This window comes from Choloepus didactylus, chromosome 18 (assembly GCF_015220235.1).
Source record: "Choloepus didactylus isolate mChoDid1 chromosome 18, mChoDid1.pri, whole genome shotgun sequence".
In the NCBI taxonomy this organism is placed as follows: Eukaryota; Metazoa; Chordata; class Mammalia; order Pilosa; family Megalonychidae; genus Choloepus; species Choloepus didactylus.
Window position 1 is genome coordinate 36,676,942 of NC_051324.1, and position 21,254 is coordinate 36,698,195.

Below are 21,254 nucleotides of genomic sequence, written 5' to 3' on the forward strand. Positions count from 1 at the left end.
TCTTTGTTGCTCAGTTGTGGCCCTCTCTCTCTAAGCCACCTTGGCAGGTTCCCAGAGATGTAAATCTCCCTGGCAATGCAGGATATGACTCCCAGGGATGAATCTCGACCTGGCATCGTGAGATGGAGAACATCTTCTTGACCAAAAGGGGGATGCGAAATGAAACAAAATAAAGCTTCAGTGGCTGAGAGATTTCAAATGGAGTTGAGAGGTCACTCTGGTGGACATTCTTACACACTATATAGATAACACTTTTTAGGTTTTAATGTATTGGAATAGCTAGAAGTAAATACTTGAAACTATCAAACTCCAACCCAGTAGCCTTATCTCTTGAAGAAGATTGTATAGCAATGTAGCTTACAAGGGGTGACAGTGTGATTGTGAAAACCTTGTGGATCGCACTCCCTTTATCCAGTGTATGGATGGATGGATAGAAAAATGGGGACAAAAACTAATGAAAAATAGAGTGGGATGGGGGGGATGATTTGGGTGTTCTTTTCTACTTTTATTTTTTATTCTTATTCTGATTCTTTCTGGTGTAAGGAAAATGCTCAAAGATGGATTGGGGTGATGAACGCATAGCTATATGATGGTACTGTGGACAGTTGATTGTACACCATAGATGATTGTACGGTATGTGAATATATCTCAATAAAACTGAGTTAAAAAAAAAAAGGAAATGGACCTTCCAGTTAAAGTTGGTGGATTGACTATATACTACATACTAAAGTTGGTGGATTGACTATATATCTGCATTACAGTATTGTGCTGGAATTGGCACCAAGAGTCACATTTTTAGGAAGCTTCTGTGAGCCAGTTAAACACAGCCACCAGTAAAATTAAATTACATAAACTTACAATTATATACATTACACTTTTACAAAGGTAATAAATATTCAAAACTCATCATTTCTTAATTACTTTAGGTTATTTTACTATTATCTATGCTTTTGAGATTGTTTATATTTTATATCCATATTGTGGAAATACTATAGATGGTACATACTGCTCATCACTTCCCAACTCCACTTTCAGTGACTTCATATTGGAAGCTTGAAAATGGCCATTGGCCATGGGATTATTTATACTACAGAAATTGTAAAACTACAAATTAGTGTTCAATTTATCATTTTGTTGATTGTTAAGAAAGTAATGAGGGAAATGTTAATGCAGATTAAACTTAAAAGTGTGTTTGGTCTGTAGTCTTCACATTGTGTTTAGCACAAAAAATTGAGGAAATATTCTTCCACTATTCAAAAACTATCATCTGATTCAGTAAAGTAGATGCTTAGATCACTGACGTTCCAAGGTGTCTTTTTGTTTGTTTGATTTTTTGTTTTTGTTTTTTTTCTATTTGTTCCCAACATGTCTTTGTTATTTCAATTTTATCTTACTCCACAGAGTAAACAAAAATATCAATTTTCATTCATATCAGGACTACACTTATTCATAAATTGTGACCATATGTTGGTTATAGATATGAGCACTTTGTGAAAATCAACACTAGCATTCTTTGACAATCAATTAGCTAAAAGGAATTTAAAATAGAGTATTATATATTTTATTATCTCTTATAATAATTACATTATTATTACTTTTTTGTTATTTTATTATTACTTTTTGTCAGTAAAAGTTATCATAAACTTATGTATGTATATGTATGCATAAACATATATATGCATGCATATAGTTATTTAAAATTTTTTAGCACAATACCGCTCCACTCCCTTCTGAACCACCACAAAAAAAGCAGTAAAGAAACAAGAAAGGATAAACTCATAAAGACAAAGAATGGGAGTGGAGACTCCAGCAAATGACAGAAGTCAACTAAATTATGGAAAATGGAAAGCATATGGTGAGTGGTAACTGACTTGGCAGGGCAAAGGAAAGCTGAAGCGTAACTGCCTGAGGCAGGGAAGCCAACAGGAAACAAGTCAATTCCCAGAACCCTGGGAAAATTTGGGAACTGAAGGCACCTAGTACCTTGGAAAGTGTGGAGTAGCGCTAAAAATAGGATTGACTAAAAGTTTTTATAAGGGTAGGATAAATTGACTAGGCCTTTGGATTCTGTCCTCCCCAGTAAAGACAGACAGGTTTATTCTCTGGAGAAGTTGAACCAGAGAGGCTCTGGATTCTGCAGCACTAGGTACATCATGGTCAGTGTGTGTGTCACTATACAAAAGATGGGAGATGATCTTGAACCGAAAGTGAGGCTTTCAGTCCCCTTTCTCAGCTCAGCTCCCAGAACACAGGTTACCAAGTTTTGTATACTGACTCAAACCCCCACACCCTCCACTACACAGAGACTAGAAAATTCCTTTCCAGGGAAATTGGCAGGCCCGAGAAGAAAGACCTACAGATATTGACATTTGGAGTCCCCTCCAAAAAATTGCAAATGGGGCTCACAGGTTGACAATATTCACCTCCCCTTCACAGAGTTTTGAATCCTCTTTTTTGTACTTCCTTTGACATCTGTACGGCCGAGAATCTAGTCATTTTAGGAAAATCGTTAATATGAAAGAGACCAAAATAAACGGGGAAAAAAAAGAGCCCAAAGGAAATAGAACGAATGCAGGAAGCCAAAGAAAATTTGAAAGAAAAAAGTAGTATCTTCAGAAAATGAGAAGATACTGCATTTATGAACCAAGAAGGATAAGAAAAAGCTTTTAGAAATTAAAAGTAGCAGAAATAAAATATGCAATAGAACAGTTGGAAGATAAAGTTTTAGAAGAAGAGGATGAGAACAGAGAATATGGAAAGTAGAGAAGAGAATCTTATCATATAAACAATTACAAAAATATTTCTCAGAACTGCAGAACATGAATTTCCAAACTGAAATAGCCCACTGAATACTCAGTATAATGAATAAAAGAAGATTCACTTTGAGTCATGCCATCATTTAGAAGAATAAAGAGACGGTCTAAGAGCTTCCAGAGAGAAAAAACAGTCTATACACGGAGGACTGAAAATAGAATGGCATTAATTCCAATGCTGGAATTCTGAAAGATGTTTTCCATCCTGGGCTTTTATACCTGGCAAAGCTTTCAGACAAGTGTGAGGACAGAATAAAGATAAACGACAGGAATTTGCAGAAAAATGGTGACTGGAAGTCTCAGGAAAACAGCTTTGCAGCAGACCTAGGGCAGGGGCTGGCAAACCTTTTCTGTAAAGGGTCAGACAGTAAATATTTTAGGCTTTGCAGGTAATATGTTTTCTGTTGCAACTGCTCAACCCTGCCACCGTAGCATCAAAGCAACATAGATAATGCTTAAACAAATGAGAGTGTCTGTGTTCCAAAAAAACTTTATTTATTCACCCTTACGTGGGACAGGACTCCCAAGATGAATGAGTCTCCCTGTTGATGTGGGACATGGATTCCAGGAATGAGCCTGACCCTGGCATCAAGGGGTTGAGAATGCCTTCTTGACCAAAAGCGGGAAAAGAAAGGCAACAAAATTCAGTAGCTAAGAGAATTCAAATAGAGTCAAGAGGCTGTCCTGGAGGTTACTCCTATGCAAGCTTCACCTAGATACGCCAAATGACCACAGTATGATAAGCCCAAGTCAATAGGAGTCCTGAAAACCAAAAAGAATACCTGGATCCGTATCTGAGACTCTATAGAAGTTTCACTCACTAAGTTTATTCTTCAGAAACTTAAATCCTCCAAAGAGCTCCTATGCCACCTAAGTCCCAAAACCCAGAGGCAAGAGCTTTTTTAAGCACATCAACCAGATGTGTCCCTTTTCCCACAATGTTGATACCCCTTCTCAACATGAACAGGTTAGGGTGGTCGCTGCTTAGACATCCCTGAAGATCAGGAAAGTGATTAAACTAGAGGAAGGGGTAGCAACAGACAAGATGGAATTTAGCAAAGGATTATGAATACTGAATCTCTATACAATTTTCTTCTTAGCTGCTAGGATACTAGAATAGCTAGAAGGAAAGGATTGAAATGGTGGTACTGTAACCCATAGCTTCCTTTGAAATTTGTTCTACAGCTACTTGTTAAATTGTAATTTGAAAGCTGTCACCTTTTAGTTTGTATGTTATATTTCACAGTGGGGAAATGACTGAAACTGTGGTTCTGTAACTCATGACATTTTTGGAAGTTTCCTATATAACTACTTGTTAAATCGTACTTTGAAAGATATTACCTTTTTGCATATGTGTTATATTTCACAATAAGGAAAAAACTGAAACTGTGGAACTGTAACCCATAACATTCTTTGAAATTTGCTAACTACTTGTTAAATTGCACTTGGAAAGTTATCACTTCCATGTATATATGTTATATTCTACAATAAAAAATATGATTATTAAAAAAACTTTATAGCCACTGCCTTAGTGTACAACCAGTGAAGACTGGAGCAGGACAGTGGACTTTAGTAACAATGTCTCAAAGGGAAAAAAAGACATAGGTAAATTATTTAGTGTGTTTGACCATTCTGAGTGGAGTTTCACTGTTCCATAAAGTTGGGGTCAAATTAGTGATAAGTGCTTAGAAAAAATAAGCATATAAAAAATGGCCAGGAAAAATGTTGCACAAAAAGAGAAATATAATGATAGTAACACTTTATGTTCAGATGTCAGTGGTAAACAGTATTTAATAGTATAAACATTGAATGTTGATTTAACCATAAATCTTGATGTAGTATTTTGGGAAGACAGCAGGAGAGAGAGAAAAAAGTAAGTAGTTGTTTAAATTTATATAGTATCTAAAATTGAAAAAAAAATTCACGAAATACTAGTATATGCATGTTATTTAGAAACATAGTGGCAAATATCAGAAAAAAAAACAAAAACAATTATAAGAGTTGATAGTGCTGCTTCTGGCAGGTGGAAGTCAGGATTATAAAGGGAAGAGACAGAGACCTACCATTATTTAAAAAATATTATAATAAGCCTTGCAGTATTATTTGACTTTTAAACTTTGATATGTATTATTATCTGCAAAAATAGAGTACCACCATTCTGAAACTGGATCATCTCTTTCTAGTGTTTCCCTGGTGAATGTTCCAGTGCCTATGCATTCAAATTCTAAAAAGTTCTGTATAATCCAGTATATGTCATTTTGGACATCATTTTTCAATGAAAATAATTTAGGAATGAAATCATATTTCCTGCATATGTGTGTGTCCTGGACTCTAGGTCATTGTTTCTGTAGCTAATAACTTTCTAATTAAATATAGTAGTTGTCACATGCCGAGAATTAAGAGAATACTTCAAATCTGTTAGGGTAGAAAGCTATAGTCTGAGATAATTCCTAGATTGCTGTTCCATCTGAAAATAATCCCAGCTCTTCCAAAAATAAAAAATAATGAATTCCTAATTCAAATAGAACAGAGGACTCAACAAGCTAAGGTTTGTTTTATTGTCATTGCTTTATTAAAAACATTAGGTACTCTGCAAGGGATAATTGTCCAATTATAAGAGTATATAGCAGTCTTCCACTAGTTTAAAACAAATATACTTGCCCCTTTTGCAAAAGGGTAATGCGACATACAAATTCTTGCTGCTGGGTTAAGTGGGATTCCGATTGTTAACATGGGATAGAAATTCATTCTTTCATGATCCCTCAAAGCATTTTTCCTAATTTATTGACAAGTAGCCTTCCTTCATTTCTACCTGCCTTGTTTTTTTTTTTTAGTCACTATCTTGATTGAGTTTTTTTTTTTTTTTAAATTAAATTCAGTTTTATTGAAATACATTCACACACCATACAATCATCCATGGTATACAATCCACTGTCCACAGTATGATAACATAGTTCTGCGTTCATCACCACAATCTATCTCTGAACATTTTCCTTACATCAGAAAGAACCAGAACAAGAATAAAAAATAAAAGTGAAAAAAAGAACACCCAAATCATCCCCTCATCCCACCCCATTTGTCCTTTAGTTTTTATCCCTATTTTTCTACTCATCCATACACTAGATAAAGGGAGTGTGATCCACAAGGTCTTCACAATCACACTGTCACCCCTTGTAATCTACATTATTCTATAATTGTCTTCAGGAGTCCAGACTGCTGGGTTGGAGTTTGGTAGTTTCAGGTATTTACTTCTAGCTAGTCCAATACATTAAAGCCTAAGAGGTGTTATCTATACAGTGCATAAGAACGTCCACCAGAGTGACCTCTCGACTCCATTTGAAATCTCTCAGCCACTGAAACTATTTCGTCTCATTTTGCATCCCCCTTTTGGTCAAGAAGATACTCTCAGTCCCATGATGCCAGGTCCATATTCATCCCCGGGAGTCATATTCTGCATTGCCAGGGAGATTTACACCCCTGGGAGTCGGGTCCCATGTAGGGGGGAGGGCAGCGAGTTCACCTGTCGAGATGGCTCAGTTAGAGAGAGAGAGGACCACATCTGAGCAACAAAGAGGTACTCAGTGGGAGACTCTTAGGCACCATTACATGCAAGTTTAGACTCTCCTCTGTGGTAATGAGCTTCATAAGGGCAAGTCCCATGCTCGAGGGCTCAGCACATCAAACCACCAGTCCCAATGTTTGTGACAACATCAACACCAGTCCAGGTGAGGATGTCCAACACATCTGCACCTTCCCCCAGATCCTCGGGGCTGGGGAGGGGGAGGCTGTAAATATATTTTTTATTATCTGCCCAAATTACTCTGGGATGTGTCACTATTTCACTCCAGCCTATACTAACCTACAGTATCTCCCTTCCTATTCAAAGTTCCATGCAATTGTGGTGTTTGAACAAATCGACTTCTACCTGCCTTGTTTTTAAAAGAATTTAAGGCAGATTATAAAAATTTATCCCACAACATGATTAAAGAAAAGGAGGCAAGTGAGGAAATTAGGATACAGTAGAAATAGTGTATTTTATTTGTTTGTTTAGAATACTTGTGATGCCATCTATGCTGGCTCCTGTTTGAACCAAAGATTAAGCGATCTGAATCTCTCTTGCCTCCATATAATAATTCTTGTGACTTTTCAGTGCATTTTCATAATTAAAGGTAATTTTAATTTGAGCTATTTTTAAAATTAATTTTTTCTTATGCTTGGTTTCTCAAACATATGAAAAATCATTAGACACATGAAAATTCAGAATTGATTCTGTGATCTCAAGAAATTACTCTGATTTTCACCTATACCTTCATTCCATTAAGAAAAGATTCCCAGACTGAGGAATCACTGCTACATCTGCAGCTACTGATAACACATCAAACAATAAGGAAAGACTATATTACATACATGTAATAGCATCAGTTGAAATAATGTATCTTTAAACAAGAGAGTCATGGTTCCCACAGCTATTTCTAATTTTGGAGTAAATAGCTCTTCACCAGAGAGGAGACTTGTTCTTTTCTAAGCGTCTAGGTTTTTATACCAGTGATTGTAAACTAGGTTGTCTTCCCTGATTTCATGTGCTTGAATTTCAGAAAAGATTCACATCAGCATTGAATATCATGCTCCAAACAAGTCCAATTCTAGAGTTACAGAGGCAACCCTGTAGGCCCCATGTAGGAAACAAACATCAGTAAAGGGCAAGGGTCTATGAAACCTGAAGAGAGCATATCCTGGCAAGCTGCAAAAGATTATTGTTCATGTGAAATCATGCATTTTAAAAGTTATTTAAATTTCTTTAAACTACTGTGCAGACAAAACTAAATAGGTCATGGGATTTTTTAAAAAAGTGAATTTGTGGGGCGGGGCAAGATGGAAGACTGGTGAGCTGTATGTTTTAGTTACTCCTCCAGGAAAGTAGGTAGAAAGCCAGGAACTGCGTGGACTGGACACCACAGAGCAATCTGTCTTTGGGCATACTTCATACAACACTCATGAAAATGTCGAACTGCTGAGATCAACGAAATCTGTAAGTTTTTGCGGCCAGGGGACCCGCGCCCCTCCCTGCCAGGCTCAGTCCCGTGGGAGGAGGGGCTGCCAGCTCCGGGAAGGAGAAGGGAGAACTGCAGTAGCTGCTCTTATCGGAAACTCATTCTACTGATCCAGACTCCAACCATAGATAGACTGAGACCAGACACCAGAGAATCTGAGAGCAGCCAGCCCAGCAGAGAGGAGACAGGCATAGAAAAAAAAAAACAACACGAAAAACTCCAAAATAAAAGCAGAGGATTTTTAGAGTTCTGGTGAACACAGAAAGGGGAAGGGCGGAGCTCAGGCCCTAAGGCGCATATGCAAATCCCGAAGAAAAGCCGATCTCTCTGCCATGTGGACCTTTCCTTACTGGCCCTGGTTGCTTTGTCTCTTAGCATTTCAATAACCCATTAGATCTCTGAGGAGGACCCTTTTTTTTTTTTTTTTTAAATCCTTTTTTCTTTTCCTAAAACAATTACTCTAAAAAGCCAAATACAGAAAGCTTCAAAGACTTTCAATTTGGGCACGTCAAGTCAAGAGCAGAACTAAGAGAGCTCTGAGACAAAAGGCAATAATTCAGTGGCTGAGAAAATTCACTAAACACCACAACTTCCCAAGAAAACGGGGGTGTCCGCTCACAGCCACCATCCTGGTGGACAGGAAAAACTCCTGCCCATCGCCAGCCCCAAAGCCCAGAGCTGCCCCAGACAACCCAGTGTGACGGAAGTGCTTCAAATAACAGGCACACACCACAAAACTGGGCGTGGACATTAGCCTTCCCTGCAACCTCAGCTGATTGTCCCAGAGTTGGGAAGGTGGAGCAGTGTGAATTAACAAAGCCCCATTCAGCCATCATTTGAGCAGACTGGGAGCCTCCCTACACAGCCCAGCAGCCCAGAACTGCCCTGGAGGGACGGCACTCACCTGTGACATAGCACAGTCATCCCTCAACAGAGGAACCGGGGTGCACAGCCTGGAAGAGGGGCCCACTTGCAAGTCTCAGGAGCCATACGCCAATACCAAGGACTTGTGGGTCAGTGGCAGAGACAAACTGTGGCAGGACTGAACTGAAGGATTAGACTATTGCACCAGCTTTAAAACTCTAGGATCACCAGGGAGATTTGATTGTTAGGGCCACCCCCCCACCCCGACTGCCCAGAAACACGCCCCACATACAGGGCAGGCAACACCAACTACACACGCAAGCTTGGTACACCAATTGGGCCCCACAAGACTCACTCCCCCACTCACCAAAAAGGCTAAGCAGGGGAGAACTGGCTTGTGGAGAACAGGTGGCTCGTGGACGCCACCTGCTGGTTAGTTAGAGAAAGTGTACTCCACGAAGCTGTAGATCTGATAAATTAGAGATAAGGACTTCAATAGGTCTACAAACCCTAAAAGAACCCTATCAAGTTCAGCAAATGCCACGAGGCCAAAAACAACAGAAAATTATAAAGCATATGAAAAAACCAGACGATATGGATAACCCAAGCCCAAGCACCCAAATCAAAAGACCAGAAGAGACACAGCACCTAGAGCAGCTACTCAAAGAACTAAAGATGAACAATGAGACCATAGTACGGGATATGAAGGAAATCAAGAAGACCCTAGAAGAGCATAAAGAAGACATTGCAAGACTAAATAAAAAAATGGATGATCTTATGGAAATTAAAGAAACTGTTGACCAAATTAAAAACATTCTGGACACTCATAGTACAAGACTAGAGGAAGTTGAACAACGAATCAGTGACCTGGAAGATGACAGAATGGAAAATGAAAGCATAAAAGAAAGAATGGGGAAAAAAATTGAAAAAATCGAAATGGACCTCAGGGATATGATAGATAATATGAAACGTCCAAATATAAGACTCATTGGTGTCCCAGAAGGGGAAGAAAAGGGTAAAGGTCTAGGAAGAGTATTCAAAGCAATTGTTGGGGAAAACTTCCCAAATCTTCTAAACAACATAAATACACAAATCATAAATGCTCAGCGAACTCCAAATAGAATAAATCCAAATAAACCCACTCCAAGACATATACTGATCACACTGTCAAACACAGAAGAGAAGGAGCAAGTTCTGAAAGCAGCAAGAGAAAAGCAATTCACCACATACAAAGGAAACAGCATAAGACTAAGTAGTGACTATTCAGCAGCCACCATGGAGGCAAGAAGGCAGTGGCACGATATATTTAAAATTCTGAGTGAGAAAAATTTCCAGCCAAGAATACTTTATCCAGCAAAGCTCTCCTTCAAATTTGAGGGAGAGCTTAAATTTTTCACAGACAAACAAATGCTGAGAGAATTTGCTAACAAGAGACCTGCCCTACTGGAGATACTAAAGGGAGCCCTACAGACAGAGAAACAAAGACAGGACAGAGAGACTTGGAGAAAGGTTCAGTACTAAAGAGATTCGGTATGGGTACAATAAAGGATATTAATAGAGAGAGGGGAAAAACATGGCAAACATAAACCAAAGGATAAGATGGCTGATTCAAGAAATGCCTTCACGGTTATAACGTTGAATGTAAATGGATTAAACTCCCCAATTAAAAGATATAGATTCGCAGAATGGATCAAAAAAAATGAACCATCAATATGTTGCATACAAGAGACTCATCTTAGACATAGGGACACAAAGAAACTGAAAGTGAAAGGATGGAAAAAAATATTTCATGCAAGCTACAGCCAAAAGAAAGCAGGTGTAGCAATATTAATCTCAGATAAAATAGACTTCAAATGCAGGGATGTTTTGAGAGACAAAGAAGGCCACTACATACTAATAAAAGGGGCAATTCAGCAAGAAGAAATAACAATCGTAAATGTCTATGCACGCAATCAAGGTGCCACAAAATACATGAGAGAAACACTGGCAAAACTAAAGGAAGCAATTGATGTTTCCACAATAATTGTGGGAGACTTCAACACATCACTCTCTCCTATAGATAGATGAACCAGACAGAAGATCAATAAGGAAATTGAAAACCTAAACAATCTGATAAATGAATTAGATTTAACAGACATATACAGGACATTACATCCCAAATCACCAGGATACACATACTGTTCTAGTGCTCACGGAACTTTCTCCAGAATAGATCATATGCTGGGACATAAAACAAGCCTTAATAAATTTAAAAAGATTGAAATTATTCAAAGCACATTCTCTGACCACAATGGAATACAATTAGAAGTCAATAACCATCAGAGACTTAGAAAATTCACAAATACCTGGAGGTTAAACAACACACTCCTAAACAATCAGTGGGTTAAAGAAGAAATAGCAAGAGAAATTGCTAAATATATAGAGACGAACGAAAATGAGAACACAACATACCAAAACCTATGGGATGCAGCAAAAGCAGTGCTAAGGGGGAAATTTATAGCACTAAACGCATATATTAAAAAGGAAGAAAGAGCCAAAATCAAAGAACTAATGGATCAACTGAAGAAGCTAGAAAATGAACAGCAAACCAATCCTAAACCAAGTAGAAGAAAAGAAATAACAAGGATTAAAGCAGAAATAAATGACATAGAGAACAAAAAAACAATAGAGAGGATAAATATCACCAAAAGTTGGTTCTTTGAGAAGATCAACAAGATTGACAAGCCCCTAGCTAGACTGACAAAATCAAAAAGAGAGAAGACCCATATAAACAAAATAATGAATGAAAAGGGTGACATAACTGCAGATCCTGAAGAAATTAAAAAAATTATAAGAGGATATTATGAACAACTGTATGGCAATAAACTGGACAATCTAGAAGAAATGGACAATTTCCTGGAAACATATGAACAACCTAGACTGACCAGAGAAGAAATAGAAGACCTCAACCAACCCATCACAAGCAAAGAGATCCAATCAGTCATCAAAAATCTTCCCACAAATAAATGCCCAGGGCCAGATGGCTTCACAGGGGAATTCTACCAAACTTTCCAGAAAGAACTGACACCAATCTTACTCAAACTCTTTCAAAACATTGAAGAAAATGGAACACTACCTAACTCATTTTATGAAGCTAACATCAATCTAATACCAAAACCAGGCAAAGATGCTACAAAAAAGGAAAACTACCGGCCAATCTCCCTAATGAATATAGATGCAAAAATCCTCAACAAAATACTTGCAAATCGAATCCAAAGACACATTAAAAAAATCATACACCATGACCAAGTGGGGTTCATTCCAGGCATGCAAGGATGGTTCAACGTAAGAAAATCAATCAATGTATTACAACACATTAACAAGTCAAAAGGGAAAAATCAATTGATCATCTCAATAGATGCTGAAAAAGCATTTGACAAAATCCAACATCCCTTTTTGATAAAAACACTTCAAAAGGTAGGAATTGAAGGAAACTTCCTCAACATGATAAAGAGCATATATGAAAAACCCACAGCCAGCATAGTACTCAATGGTGAGAGACTGAAAGCCTTCCCTCTAAGATCAGGAACAAGACAAGGATGCCCGCTGTCACCACTGTTATTCAACATTGTGCTGGAAGTGCTAGCCAGGGCAATCCGGCAAGACAAAGAAATAAAAGGCATCCAAATTGGAAAAGAAGAAGTAAAACTGTCATTGTTTGCAGACGATATGATCTTATATCTAGAAAACCCTGAGAAATCGATGATACAGCTACTAGAGCTAATAAACAAATTTAGCAAAGTAGCGGGTACAAGATTAATACACATAAGTCAGTAATCTTTCTATTTGCTAGAAATGAACAAACTGAAGAGACACTCAAGAAAAAGATACCATTTTCAATAGCAACTAAAAAAATGAAGTACCTAGGAATAAACTTAACCAAAGATGTAAAAGACCTATACAAAGAAAACTACATAACTCTACTAAAAGAAATAGAAGGGGAACTTAAAAGATGGAAAACTATTCCATGTTCATGGATAGGAAGGCTAAATGTCATTAAGATGTCAATTCTACCCAAACTCATCTACAGATTCAATGCAATCCCAATCAAAATTCCAACAACCTACTTTGCAGACTTGGAAAAGCTAGTTATCAAATTTATTTGGAAAGGGAAGATGCCTCGAATTGCTAAAGACACTCTAAAAAAGAAAAACCAAGTGGGAGGACTTACACTCCCTGACTTTGAAGCTTATTATAAAGCCACAGTTGCCAAAACAGCATGGTACTGGCACAAAGATAGACATATAGATCAATGGAATCGAATTGAGAATTCAGAGATAGACCCTCAGATCTATGGCCGACTGATCTTTGATAAGGCCCCCAAAGTCACTGAACTGAGTCATAATGGTCTTTTCAACAAATGGGGCTGGGAGAGTTGGATATTCATATCCAAAAGAATGAAAGAGGACCCCTACCTCACCCCCTACACAAAAATTAACTCAAAATGGACCAAAGATCTCAACATAAAAGAAAGTACCATAAAACTCCTAGAAGATAATGTAGGAAAACATCTTCAAGACCTTGTATTAGGCGGCCACTTCCTAGACTTTACACCAAAAGCACAAGCAACAAAAGAGAAAATAGATAAATGGGAACTCCTCAAGCTTAGAAGTTTCTGCACCTCAAAGGAATTTCTCAAAAAGGTAAAGAGGCAGCCAACTCAATGAGAAAAAATTTTTGGAAACCATGTATCTGACAAAAGACTGATATCTTGCATATACAAAGAAATCCTACAAGTCAATGACAATAGTACAGACAGCCCAATTATAAAATGGGCAAAAGATATGAAAAGACAGTTCTCTGAAGAGGAAATACAAATGGCCAAGAAACACATGAAAAAATGTTCAGCTTCACTAGCTATTAGAGAGATGCAAATTAAGACCACAATGAGATACCATCTAACACCGGTTAGAATGGCTGCCATTAAACAAACAGGAAACTACAAATGCTGGAGGGGATGTGGAGAAATTGGAACTCTCATTCACTGTTGGTGGGACTGTATAATGGTTCAGCCACTCTGGAAGTCAGTCTGGCAGTTCCTTAGAAAACTAGATATAGAGCTACCATTCGATCCGGCGATTGCACTTCTCGGTATATACCCGGAAGATCGGAAAGCAGTGACACGAACAGATATCTGCACGCCAATGTTCATAGCAGCATTATTCACAATTGCCAAGAGATGGAAACAACCCAAATGTCCTTCAACAGATGAGTGGATAAATAAAATGTGGTATATACACACGATGGAATACTACGCGTCAGTAAGAAGGAACGATCTTGTGAAACATATGACAACATGGATGAACCTTGAAGACATAATGCTGAGTGAAATAAGCCAGGCACAAAAAGAGAAATATTATATGCTACCACTAATGTGAACTTTCAAAAATGTAAAACAAATGGTTTATAATGTAGAATGTAGGGGAACTAGCAGTAGAGAGTAATTAAGGAAGGGGGAACAATAATCCAAGAAGAACAGATAAGCTTTTTAACATTCTGGGGATGCCCAGAAATGACTATGGTCTGTTAATTTCTGATGGATATAGCAGGAACAAGTTCACAGAAAGGTTGCTATATTATGTAACTTTCTTAGGGTAAAGTATGGAACATGTTGGAAGTAAAGCAGTTATCTTAGGTTAGTTGTCTTTTTCTTACTCCCTTGTTATGGTCTCTTTGAAATGTTCTTTTATTGTATGTTTGTTTTCTTTTTAACTTTTTTTTTCATACGGTTGATTTAAAAAAGAAGGGAAAGTTAAAAAAAAAAAAAAGAAAGAAAGAAAAACAAGGAAAAAAAATGATGTAGTGCCCCCTTGAGGAGCCTGTGGAGAATGCAGGGGTATTCGCCAACCCCACCTCCATGGTTGCTAACATGACCACAGACATAGGGGACTGGTGGTTTGATGGGTTGAGCCCTCTACCATAAGTTTTACCCTTGGGAAGACAGTTGCTGCAAAGGAGAGGCTAGGCCTCCCTATATTTGTGCCTAAGAGTCTCATCCTGAATGCCTCTTTGTTGCTCAGATGTGGCCCTCTCTCTCTGGCTAAGCCAACTTGAAAGGTGAAATCACTGCCCTCCCCCCTACGTGGGATCAGACACCCAGGGGAGTGAATCCCCCTGGCAACGTGGAATATGACTCCCGGGGAGGAATGTAGACCCGGCATCGTGGGATGGAGAACATCTTCTTGACCAAAAGGGGGATGTGACAGGAAATGAAATAAGCTTCAGTGGCAGAGAGATTCCAAAACGAGCCGAGAGGTCACTCTGGTGGGCACTCTTACGCACACTTTAGACAACCCTTTTTGGGTTCTAAAGAATTGGGGTAGCTGGTGGTGGATACCTGAAACTATCAAACTACAACCCAGAACCCATGAATCTCGAAGACAGTTGTATAAAAATGTAGCTTATGAGGGGTGACAATGGGATTGGGAAAGCCATAAGGACCACACTCCACTTTGTCTAGTTTATGGATGGATGAGTAGAAAAATAGGGGAAGGAAACAAATAGACAAAGGTACCCAGTGTTCTTTTTTACTTCAATTGCTCTTTTTCACTCTAATTATTATTCTTGTTATTTTTGTGTGTGTGCCAATGAAGGTGTCAGGGATTGATTTAGGTGATGAATGTACAACTATGTAATGGTACTGTAAACAATCGAAAGTACAATTTGTTTTGTATGACTGCGTGGTATGTGAATATATCTCAATAAAATGATTAAAAAAAAAAGTGAATTTGTTATTTTGTAATTTATTTTGGTCATGAAGTTTTTGACCTCTGCCAACTCAATGATTTGTTTAATCCAGTCAGTCAACTTTAAGACAGAATATCTGGATATTCTTTAGCTAACTACAACTTAAGAATATTCAAACACAAAAACAGGCTGGCTTCATGAGAATTTTGATTGCAGTTTGTTGAGCTATTGGTCACTAGAATGTTATAATGAAAACGTATATGTGCCGGTTTGAGTGTATTGTGTCCCCCAAATGCCATTATCTTTGTAGTCTTGTGTGGGGCAGAAGTTTTGGTGCTGGTTGGATTTGCTTGGAGTGTGCCCCACCCAGCTGTGGGAGATAATTCTGATGAGATGTTCCCATGGAGGCTTGGCCCCACCCATTCGGGGTGGGCCTTGATCGGTGGAGCTGTATAAATGAGCTGACTCAAAGAGGAAAGGGAGTGCAGCTGTGAGTGACATTTTGAAGAAGAGCAAGCTTGCTAGAGAGGAATGTCCTGGGAGAAAGCCATTTTGAAACCAGAACTTTGGAGCAGACGCCAGCCACGTGCCTTCCCAGCTAACAGAGGTTTTCTGGACACCATTTGCCATCCTCCAGTGAAGGTACCTGATTACTGATGTGTTACCTTGGACACTTTATGGCCTTAAGACTGTAACTGTATAGACAAATAAACCCCCTTTTTATAAAAGCCAGTCCATCTCTGGTGTTTTGCATTCCGCAGCATTAGCAAACTAGGACAGTATACATCCATCAGCCATTCATTTTGTAACTTTTAAAAAAGAATGTAATCAGATTATATTTTTAAGATCATTCAGAAATACCTCTAGTTTTAAACAATGGACTTTGATGTTACATATAAGACAGGGTTGGATAGGGACCTAAATATGCACATTAACAGTAATTACTAATAAGCAGAGGTATAATGTCAGAATTAAGAGTAGGGATTAGGAGTCATATGATCTAAATTCAAATCCTAGCTCTACTATTTACCGTCTTATGACCTTTGACAAATTCTTAACTTTCTGCACCTTAGTTTACTCCCCTGTAAAATAAGGATAATAACAGGAATTTATTTCATAGGGCTGTTTGGAGGAATAAATGAGTTAAAACCTTACAGGTAAAGCTCTTAAAACAGTGCTAGCATGCAGTAAATTTTAAATGTATTATTATTATTACTTTTATTCTCTAATCCTTTTAAATGTATTATTATTATTACTTTTATTGTCTAATCCTTTTCAATTCACAAGTTCCAGTTCAGTTCAACAAGTACTGATAACTTGCAACTTGCTCTAAAGATAACTAAGACACATCCTTGCCCTCCAAAAGTTTATAGTAGGTGGGTAAGGGTAAGCAGAAAATAAACAGGTGGCTTCAACAAAACATGGTATGTGTTATGGACTATGCACAGATTATTAATGGGGAAATAGAGAAAGGGTACACACTTCTCCCATAAGGGTTGGGGAAGCCTTTTGGAAAATATTTTGTCTGAGCTGAGTTTTGAAGGAGGAGCGAGGCAGAAGAAAAAGGGAGGAGTTGGAGGGAATCATTCCATCAGAGGGAACAGCATGAGCAAAGTCCTGGAAACATTTAATAGAAAAGAATGTGACGGGAGCCACTGTGTTCAGCGTCACTAAAGCATATGCAGCATAAAGTTTGGGTAAAGAGCAAAGAGATGCAGCTGGAGGGTGGGTAAGGACCAGTGTGTCTTGTCGGCAATGGAGAAACAATAACGGATTTTAAGCAGGGGAGTGTCATGCTGAGATTTGCATTTTAGAAAGAACACTCTAGCAGCATTGTGGAAGTTGGATTTATGTGGCTAGGATTGGCATTAAGGACACCACTTAGAAGGCTATTGCAACTGTCTAGAGGACAAATGATGAAGGCCTGGTGATAGGAGGACCATCTAACTGCTTATGTCTGTGCAACGTTTGAAGTCAGAAGTTCAGAGGAAAGATACTAGAGAAATATTGTAATCATGAGTGTTTACAATAGAAAAAAAAACACTAGAATGGATGAAATCACCCAGAGAAACTGACATTTTTGGCTGAGCAGTTAGTTGCAGACATCATGATACTCCACTCCTAGATACTTTAGCTTGTATTTCCTAAGAACATACCCATTCTCCTTTAAAACCACAATCAGTCAGAAAATTTAACCTGATAAATTTTCCAGTTGTTTCAGTAATATCCTTTATAGCGGCTCTGTCCTCCTTACCCCCTCCACATTGCCTTTAGCTGTCATGTCTCTTTAGTTTTCTTTAATTCAGAACAGTTCCCCAGTCTTTTTTCTCCTATATAGCATCCTATTATTAATACCTTGGATTGGTACATTTGTTACAATTGATGAAAGCACATTTTTATAATTGTACTATTAACTACAGTCCATGGTTTAACTTAGGGTTCACTGTTTATGTTGTGCAGTTCCACGGTTTTTTTTTTTTTAATTTTTATTCTAGTAACATATATACAATCTAAAATTTCCCCTTTAAACCATATTCAAATATATATAATTCAATGATGTTAATTACATTCACCATGCTGTACTACCATCACCACCATCTATTGCCTTTTTATAGATTTATTTGCCTTCTTGACCTTTATATTTTTGAAGAGCCCAGACCAGTTTGTTTTGGAGAATGTTTCTCAGTTTGAGTTTGTCTGAGTGTTCCTCCATATCCTCCTGCCTTCAGTCTTCCCTCTTGCCAGCTCACTTTCTATCCAGTTATCAGAGTTATTTTATTAAAACAAAAATATGATCTTGCTATTCCTTTGCTTAAAAGTATTTGGAGGTTCCTTATTACTCACTGGACAAAATCGAGAATCTTAGTAAGCTGTTCAAAGCTTTTCACAATTCAGCCCAAATGGCCCTTTGCAGCCTCACAGGCAGTGACTAGCAGTTTGTACTTTAGATGTACAACACACCAAATACTTTCTAGTATTACCAGTCTTCCCCTGTGCTAGGTATCCTCCTCCAGGTCAATTTCTACCTAGTCTTCAAAGTCTATTACTTTATCTCAGAGATATTTTTTTAATGCTTATAATCCAGGGTACTGGGATGCAATCCTGAACAAGACCAATATATTCTTTGTTCTTATGGAATTTATAGTGACTGAAATGTCATCTCTTTTGTGCTTCTATAGCACTTTATACACACATTTACTATATTACATTGTAGGTTTTGTTTATATATTAGACACCCTGTTGGACTGTGAGCTTTTCAAGGGTAGAATAAATTTCATTCACTTCTGCTTCCACAGCACTTAGAGCATAGCAAGCACTAAACAATGTTTCATTCAATTAATAAATGAAAGAAAATAATTCTTGCTAAGTGTTAGCTAGCAAGTGCTCTCTCTTTTAATCCAATTAAATTCTGGGAAATCTCTTGGTCAGGGAGTTTTTTAGTTCTTCTAATTACAGTATACCTCCCACCATAGAAGGATGGTATAAAACTGTTTTCTAGCAGGAAGATGCAATAAGCAATAGACTAGGAATTATCATCAATTTGCAGGAGATGGCACTGCTGCTTCTATTAAAACCCTATCCATGTAAGCACACAACTTCTCTAATTAAACAAACAAACAAACAAACACTCCCCCCCCCCCCAAAACCCCACAATCCCTTCAATGATATGAAGTGTGTTTGGTCAGGGGTACTTCCAAAGCTGTAGCAGCAATGGAAGTGACAGACACATTTCATTACCATCTTCCTAAAACACATTTTTATGCCCCCCCCCCCAACAGCCTTCAATCAATTACTCAATTTCCATTGCTGGTTCAATTAATTCCTTCTTGAATACCCATAGCACTACTCTTGGTACATTTATTTATTTGAGAAGTTGTGGGTTTACAAGTTTAAAATACAGGATTCCCATATACACCCTATTAACACCTTGCATTGGTGTGATACATTTGTTACTGCTGATGAAAGCTCCTTTTTATAACTGTACTATTGATTATAGCCCATCAGTTTAACCTAGGGTCCAGTTTGTGTTGTGCAATTCTACTACCATATATACAACTTAACATTGCCCCTTTACTTATATTTATTTTTATATTTTATGCAGCGCAGCATTGGTTTTCCCTAGTTCCTGTCTTCTTGCTGTAAAGAGATTTCACCCAGCACAGAATTAAGCATATAATAACAGGGAACACTTTTTAAAGTGACGCTCTCATTGAACATCGGACAATATTAAGACTATATCAAGTAACACGGTAATACTCCCTGTCAAGAAATGTACCTTCTCAAATTTTAATGTGCATAAGAAGCACTAGAGGGATCTTGTTACAAATGCATATTCTGATTAAGTAGGACTGGGTGGAGCCCGATAATTTGCATTTTAACAAGAGCCTCAATAATGCTAATACTGCTCGTCGGTGGACCACAATTTCAGTCGCAAAGATGTAATAAAGGAACGTGCAAAAGGAAGGCAGATGTTTTGTTCCAAACATATTTTGCTAAGTGTTAGCTAAATAGGAGAAATATGGTTAGGATGGATCCAGGCTGAGCACTTCTTCCCCAGCTTCAAACCTCCCCTTCTCCGCTACATCTCCCCTCCGAGTCCAGCCAACGTCTCCCTAAGCCTCCTTAAGCCGTAAGAACACAAGCAAGAACAGGCCCAGCCAAGGAAACCGCAAGCCCAAGTATCAAGGGAAGAATCTCCCTGCACTTACTGTTCTTAGATGGAGTCCGGACAGTGGCCTTTCCCACGCCACAAAGAAAATTTCAAAATTAAATCCTTGTCATTGAGCGACCAATCGTAGTCATGGTCTCTCTACGATTCCTTCTCTCGGTAGGGTAGCGGTAAAGCATGCTTTGTGACTGGGTAGTATAGCAAGTCGCTCCGGCCAATCAGAACTGAAGCGCTTCTGGTACGAATAAGGATAAAACGGTACGGAAGGCGGGGGTAAGCTAGAGAGGAAACGAGGTGTGACCATGTCCCTTAAGTGGTCTGTGGAAGCGTTTGTGTAACTGGGTGGAGCTTCTTCTGATTGCACCAATAGTAAACTCTTCTCTGCGGAGCCCCAACTATGAAATTGAAAGGAGAGATGAAGGAACAACCAATGAAGAAAAAAATGTGTATACTAGCCAATCCTCCTGCGGCGTTTTGTGTCTTTGCCCAACAGGAAAATGTGTTTCATGCGGAGGGGCATTACCCACTCTCCAATGGGCGCGCGTCGGTGAAACGGAGGAGCCAATGAGTGCAAGCCATTGAGTGACAGCTGTCCAATAGGAACCCTCAATGCTAGTACTGTTTGCGGCTTAAGCACCGCCGCGGTCTGAGGAATGTCAACTATTCAACATGGAGGCGGAGGTAGATAAGCTGGAACTCATGGTGAGTGCAAAGAGAAGTAGATCCACTAGATACTTTATTTTCCTCCTGTTCCTTCGCAGGTGGGACGCAATTTGGAGTCGCCGGAAGCTCTGGGCGGAGGCTGGACCAGACTTGAGTTCCCTCCTCCTGCACCACCGCTGGGTTCTTTTTAACCGCCGCGGGGGAAGAGGTTACATCCGGGAAACTCGTAAGGGAAATGGCGGGAGATGGTGAGGGTGCGGGGCCTTGGAATACCTTGTTTCCTGTCCTTATCTTTCCGCCTCTCTAGGAACTGCTGCTGGTACAGACGTCGTTCTGTGTATTTCCACCAAAATACGTCGACAGGAACGGTCCCTAAACGCCCCCAAGAAGGGAGAGGTCGTTCACACTCCAAGAAAGGGGAACGGAAGGTGGGGTGGGAATAAATCGAGGGGGGGAAATCTCTTGAGG

At 38.7% G+C, this 21,254-nt stretch overlaps 2 protein-coding genes across 2 annotated transcripts in view; one reads left to right on the forward strand and one right to left on the reverse strand.

The window, feature by feature from the left end:
* Nucleotides 1-20,418, reverse strand: part of PRR11 (proline rich 11) — a 58,422-nt gene extending 38,004 nt beyond the window's left edge. The window contains exon 1 of the mRNA XM_037809198.1: nt 20,164-20,418. The gene's annotated coding sequence lies outside the window, so the exon portion shown is untranslated. The remainder of the gene's footprint in view (nt 1-20,163) is intronic.
* A 320-nt stretch (nt 20,419-20,738) lies between these two features.
* SKA2 (spindle and kinetochore associated complex subunit 2) overlaps nt 20,739-21,254 on the forward strand; it is a 45,649-nt gene continuing 45,133 nt past the window's right edge. Inside the window, exon 1 of the mRNA XM_037810003.1 lies at nt 20,739-20,825. Within this exon, the coding sequence (XP_037665931.1) occupies nt 20,793-20,825 (33 nt within the window). The 5' untranslated portion in view covers nt 20,739-20,792. The remainder of the gene's footprint in view (nt 20,826-21,254) is intronic.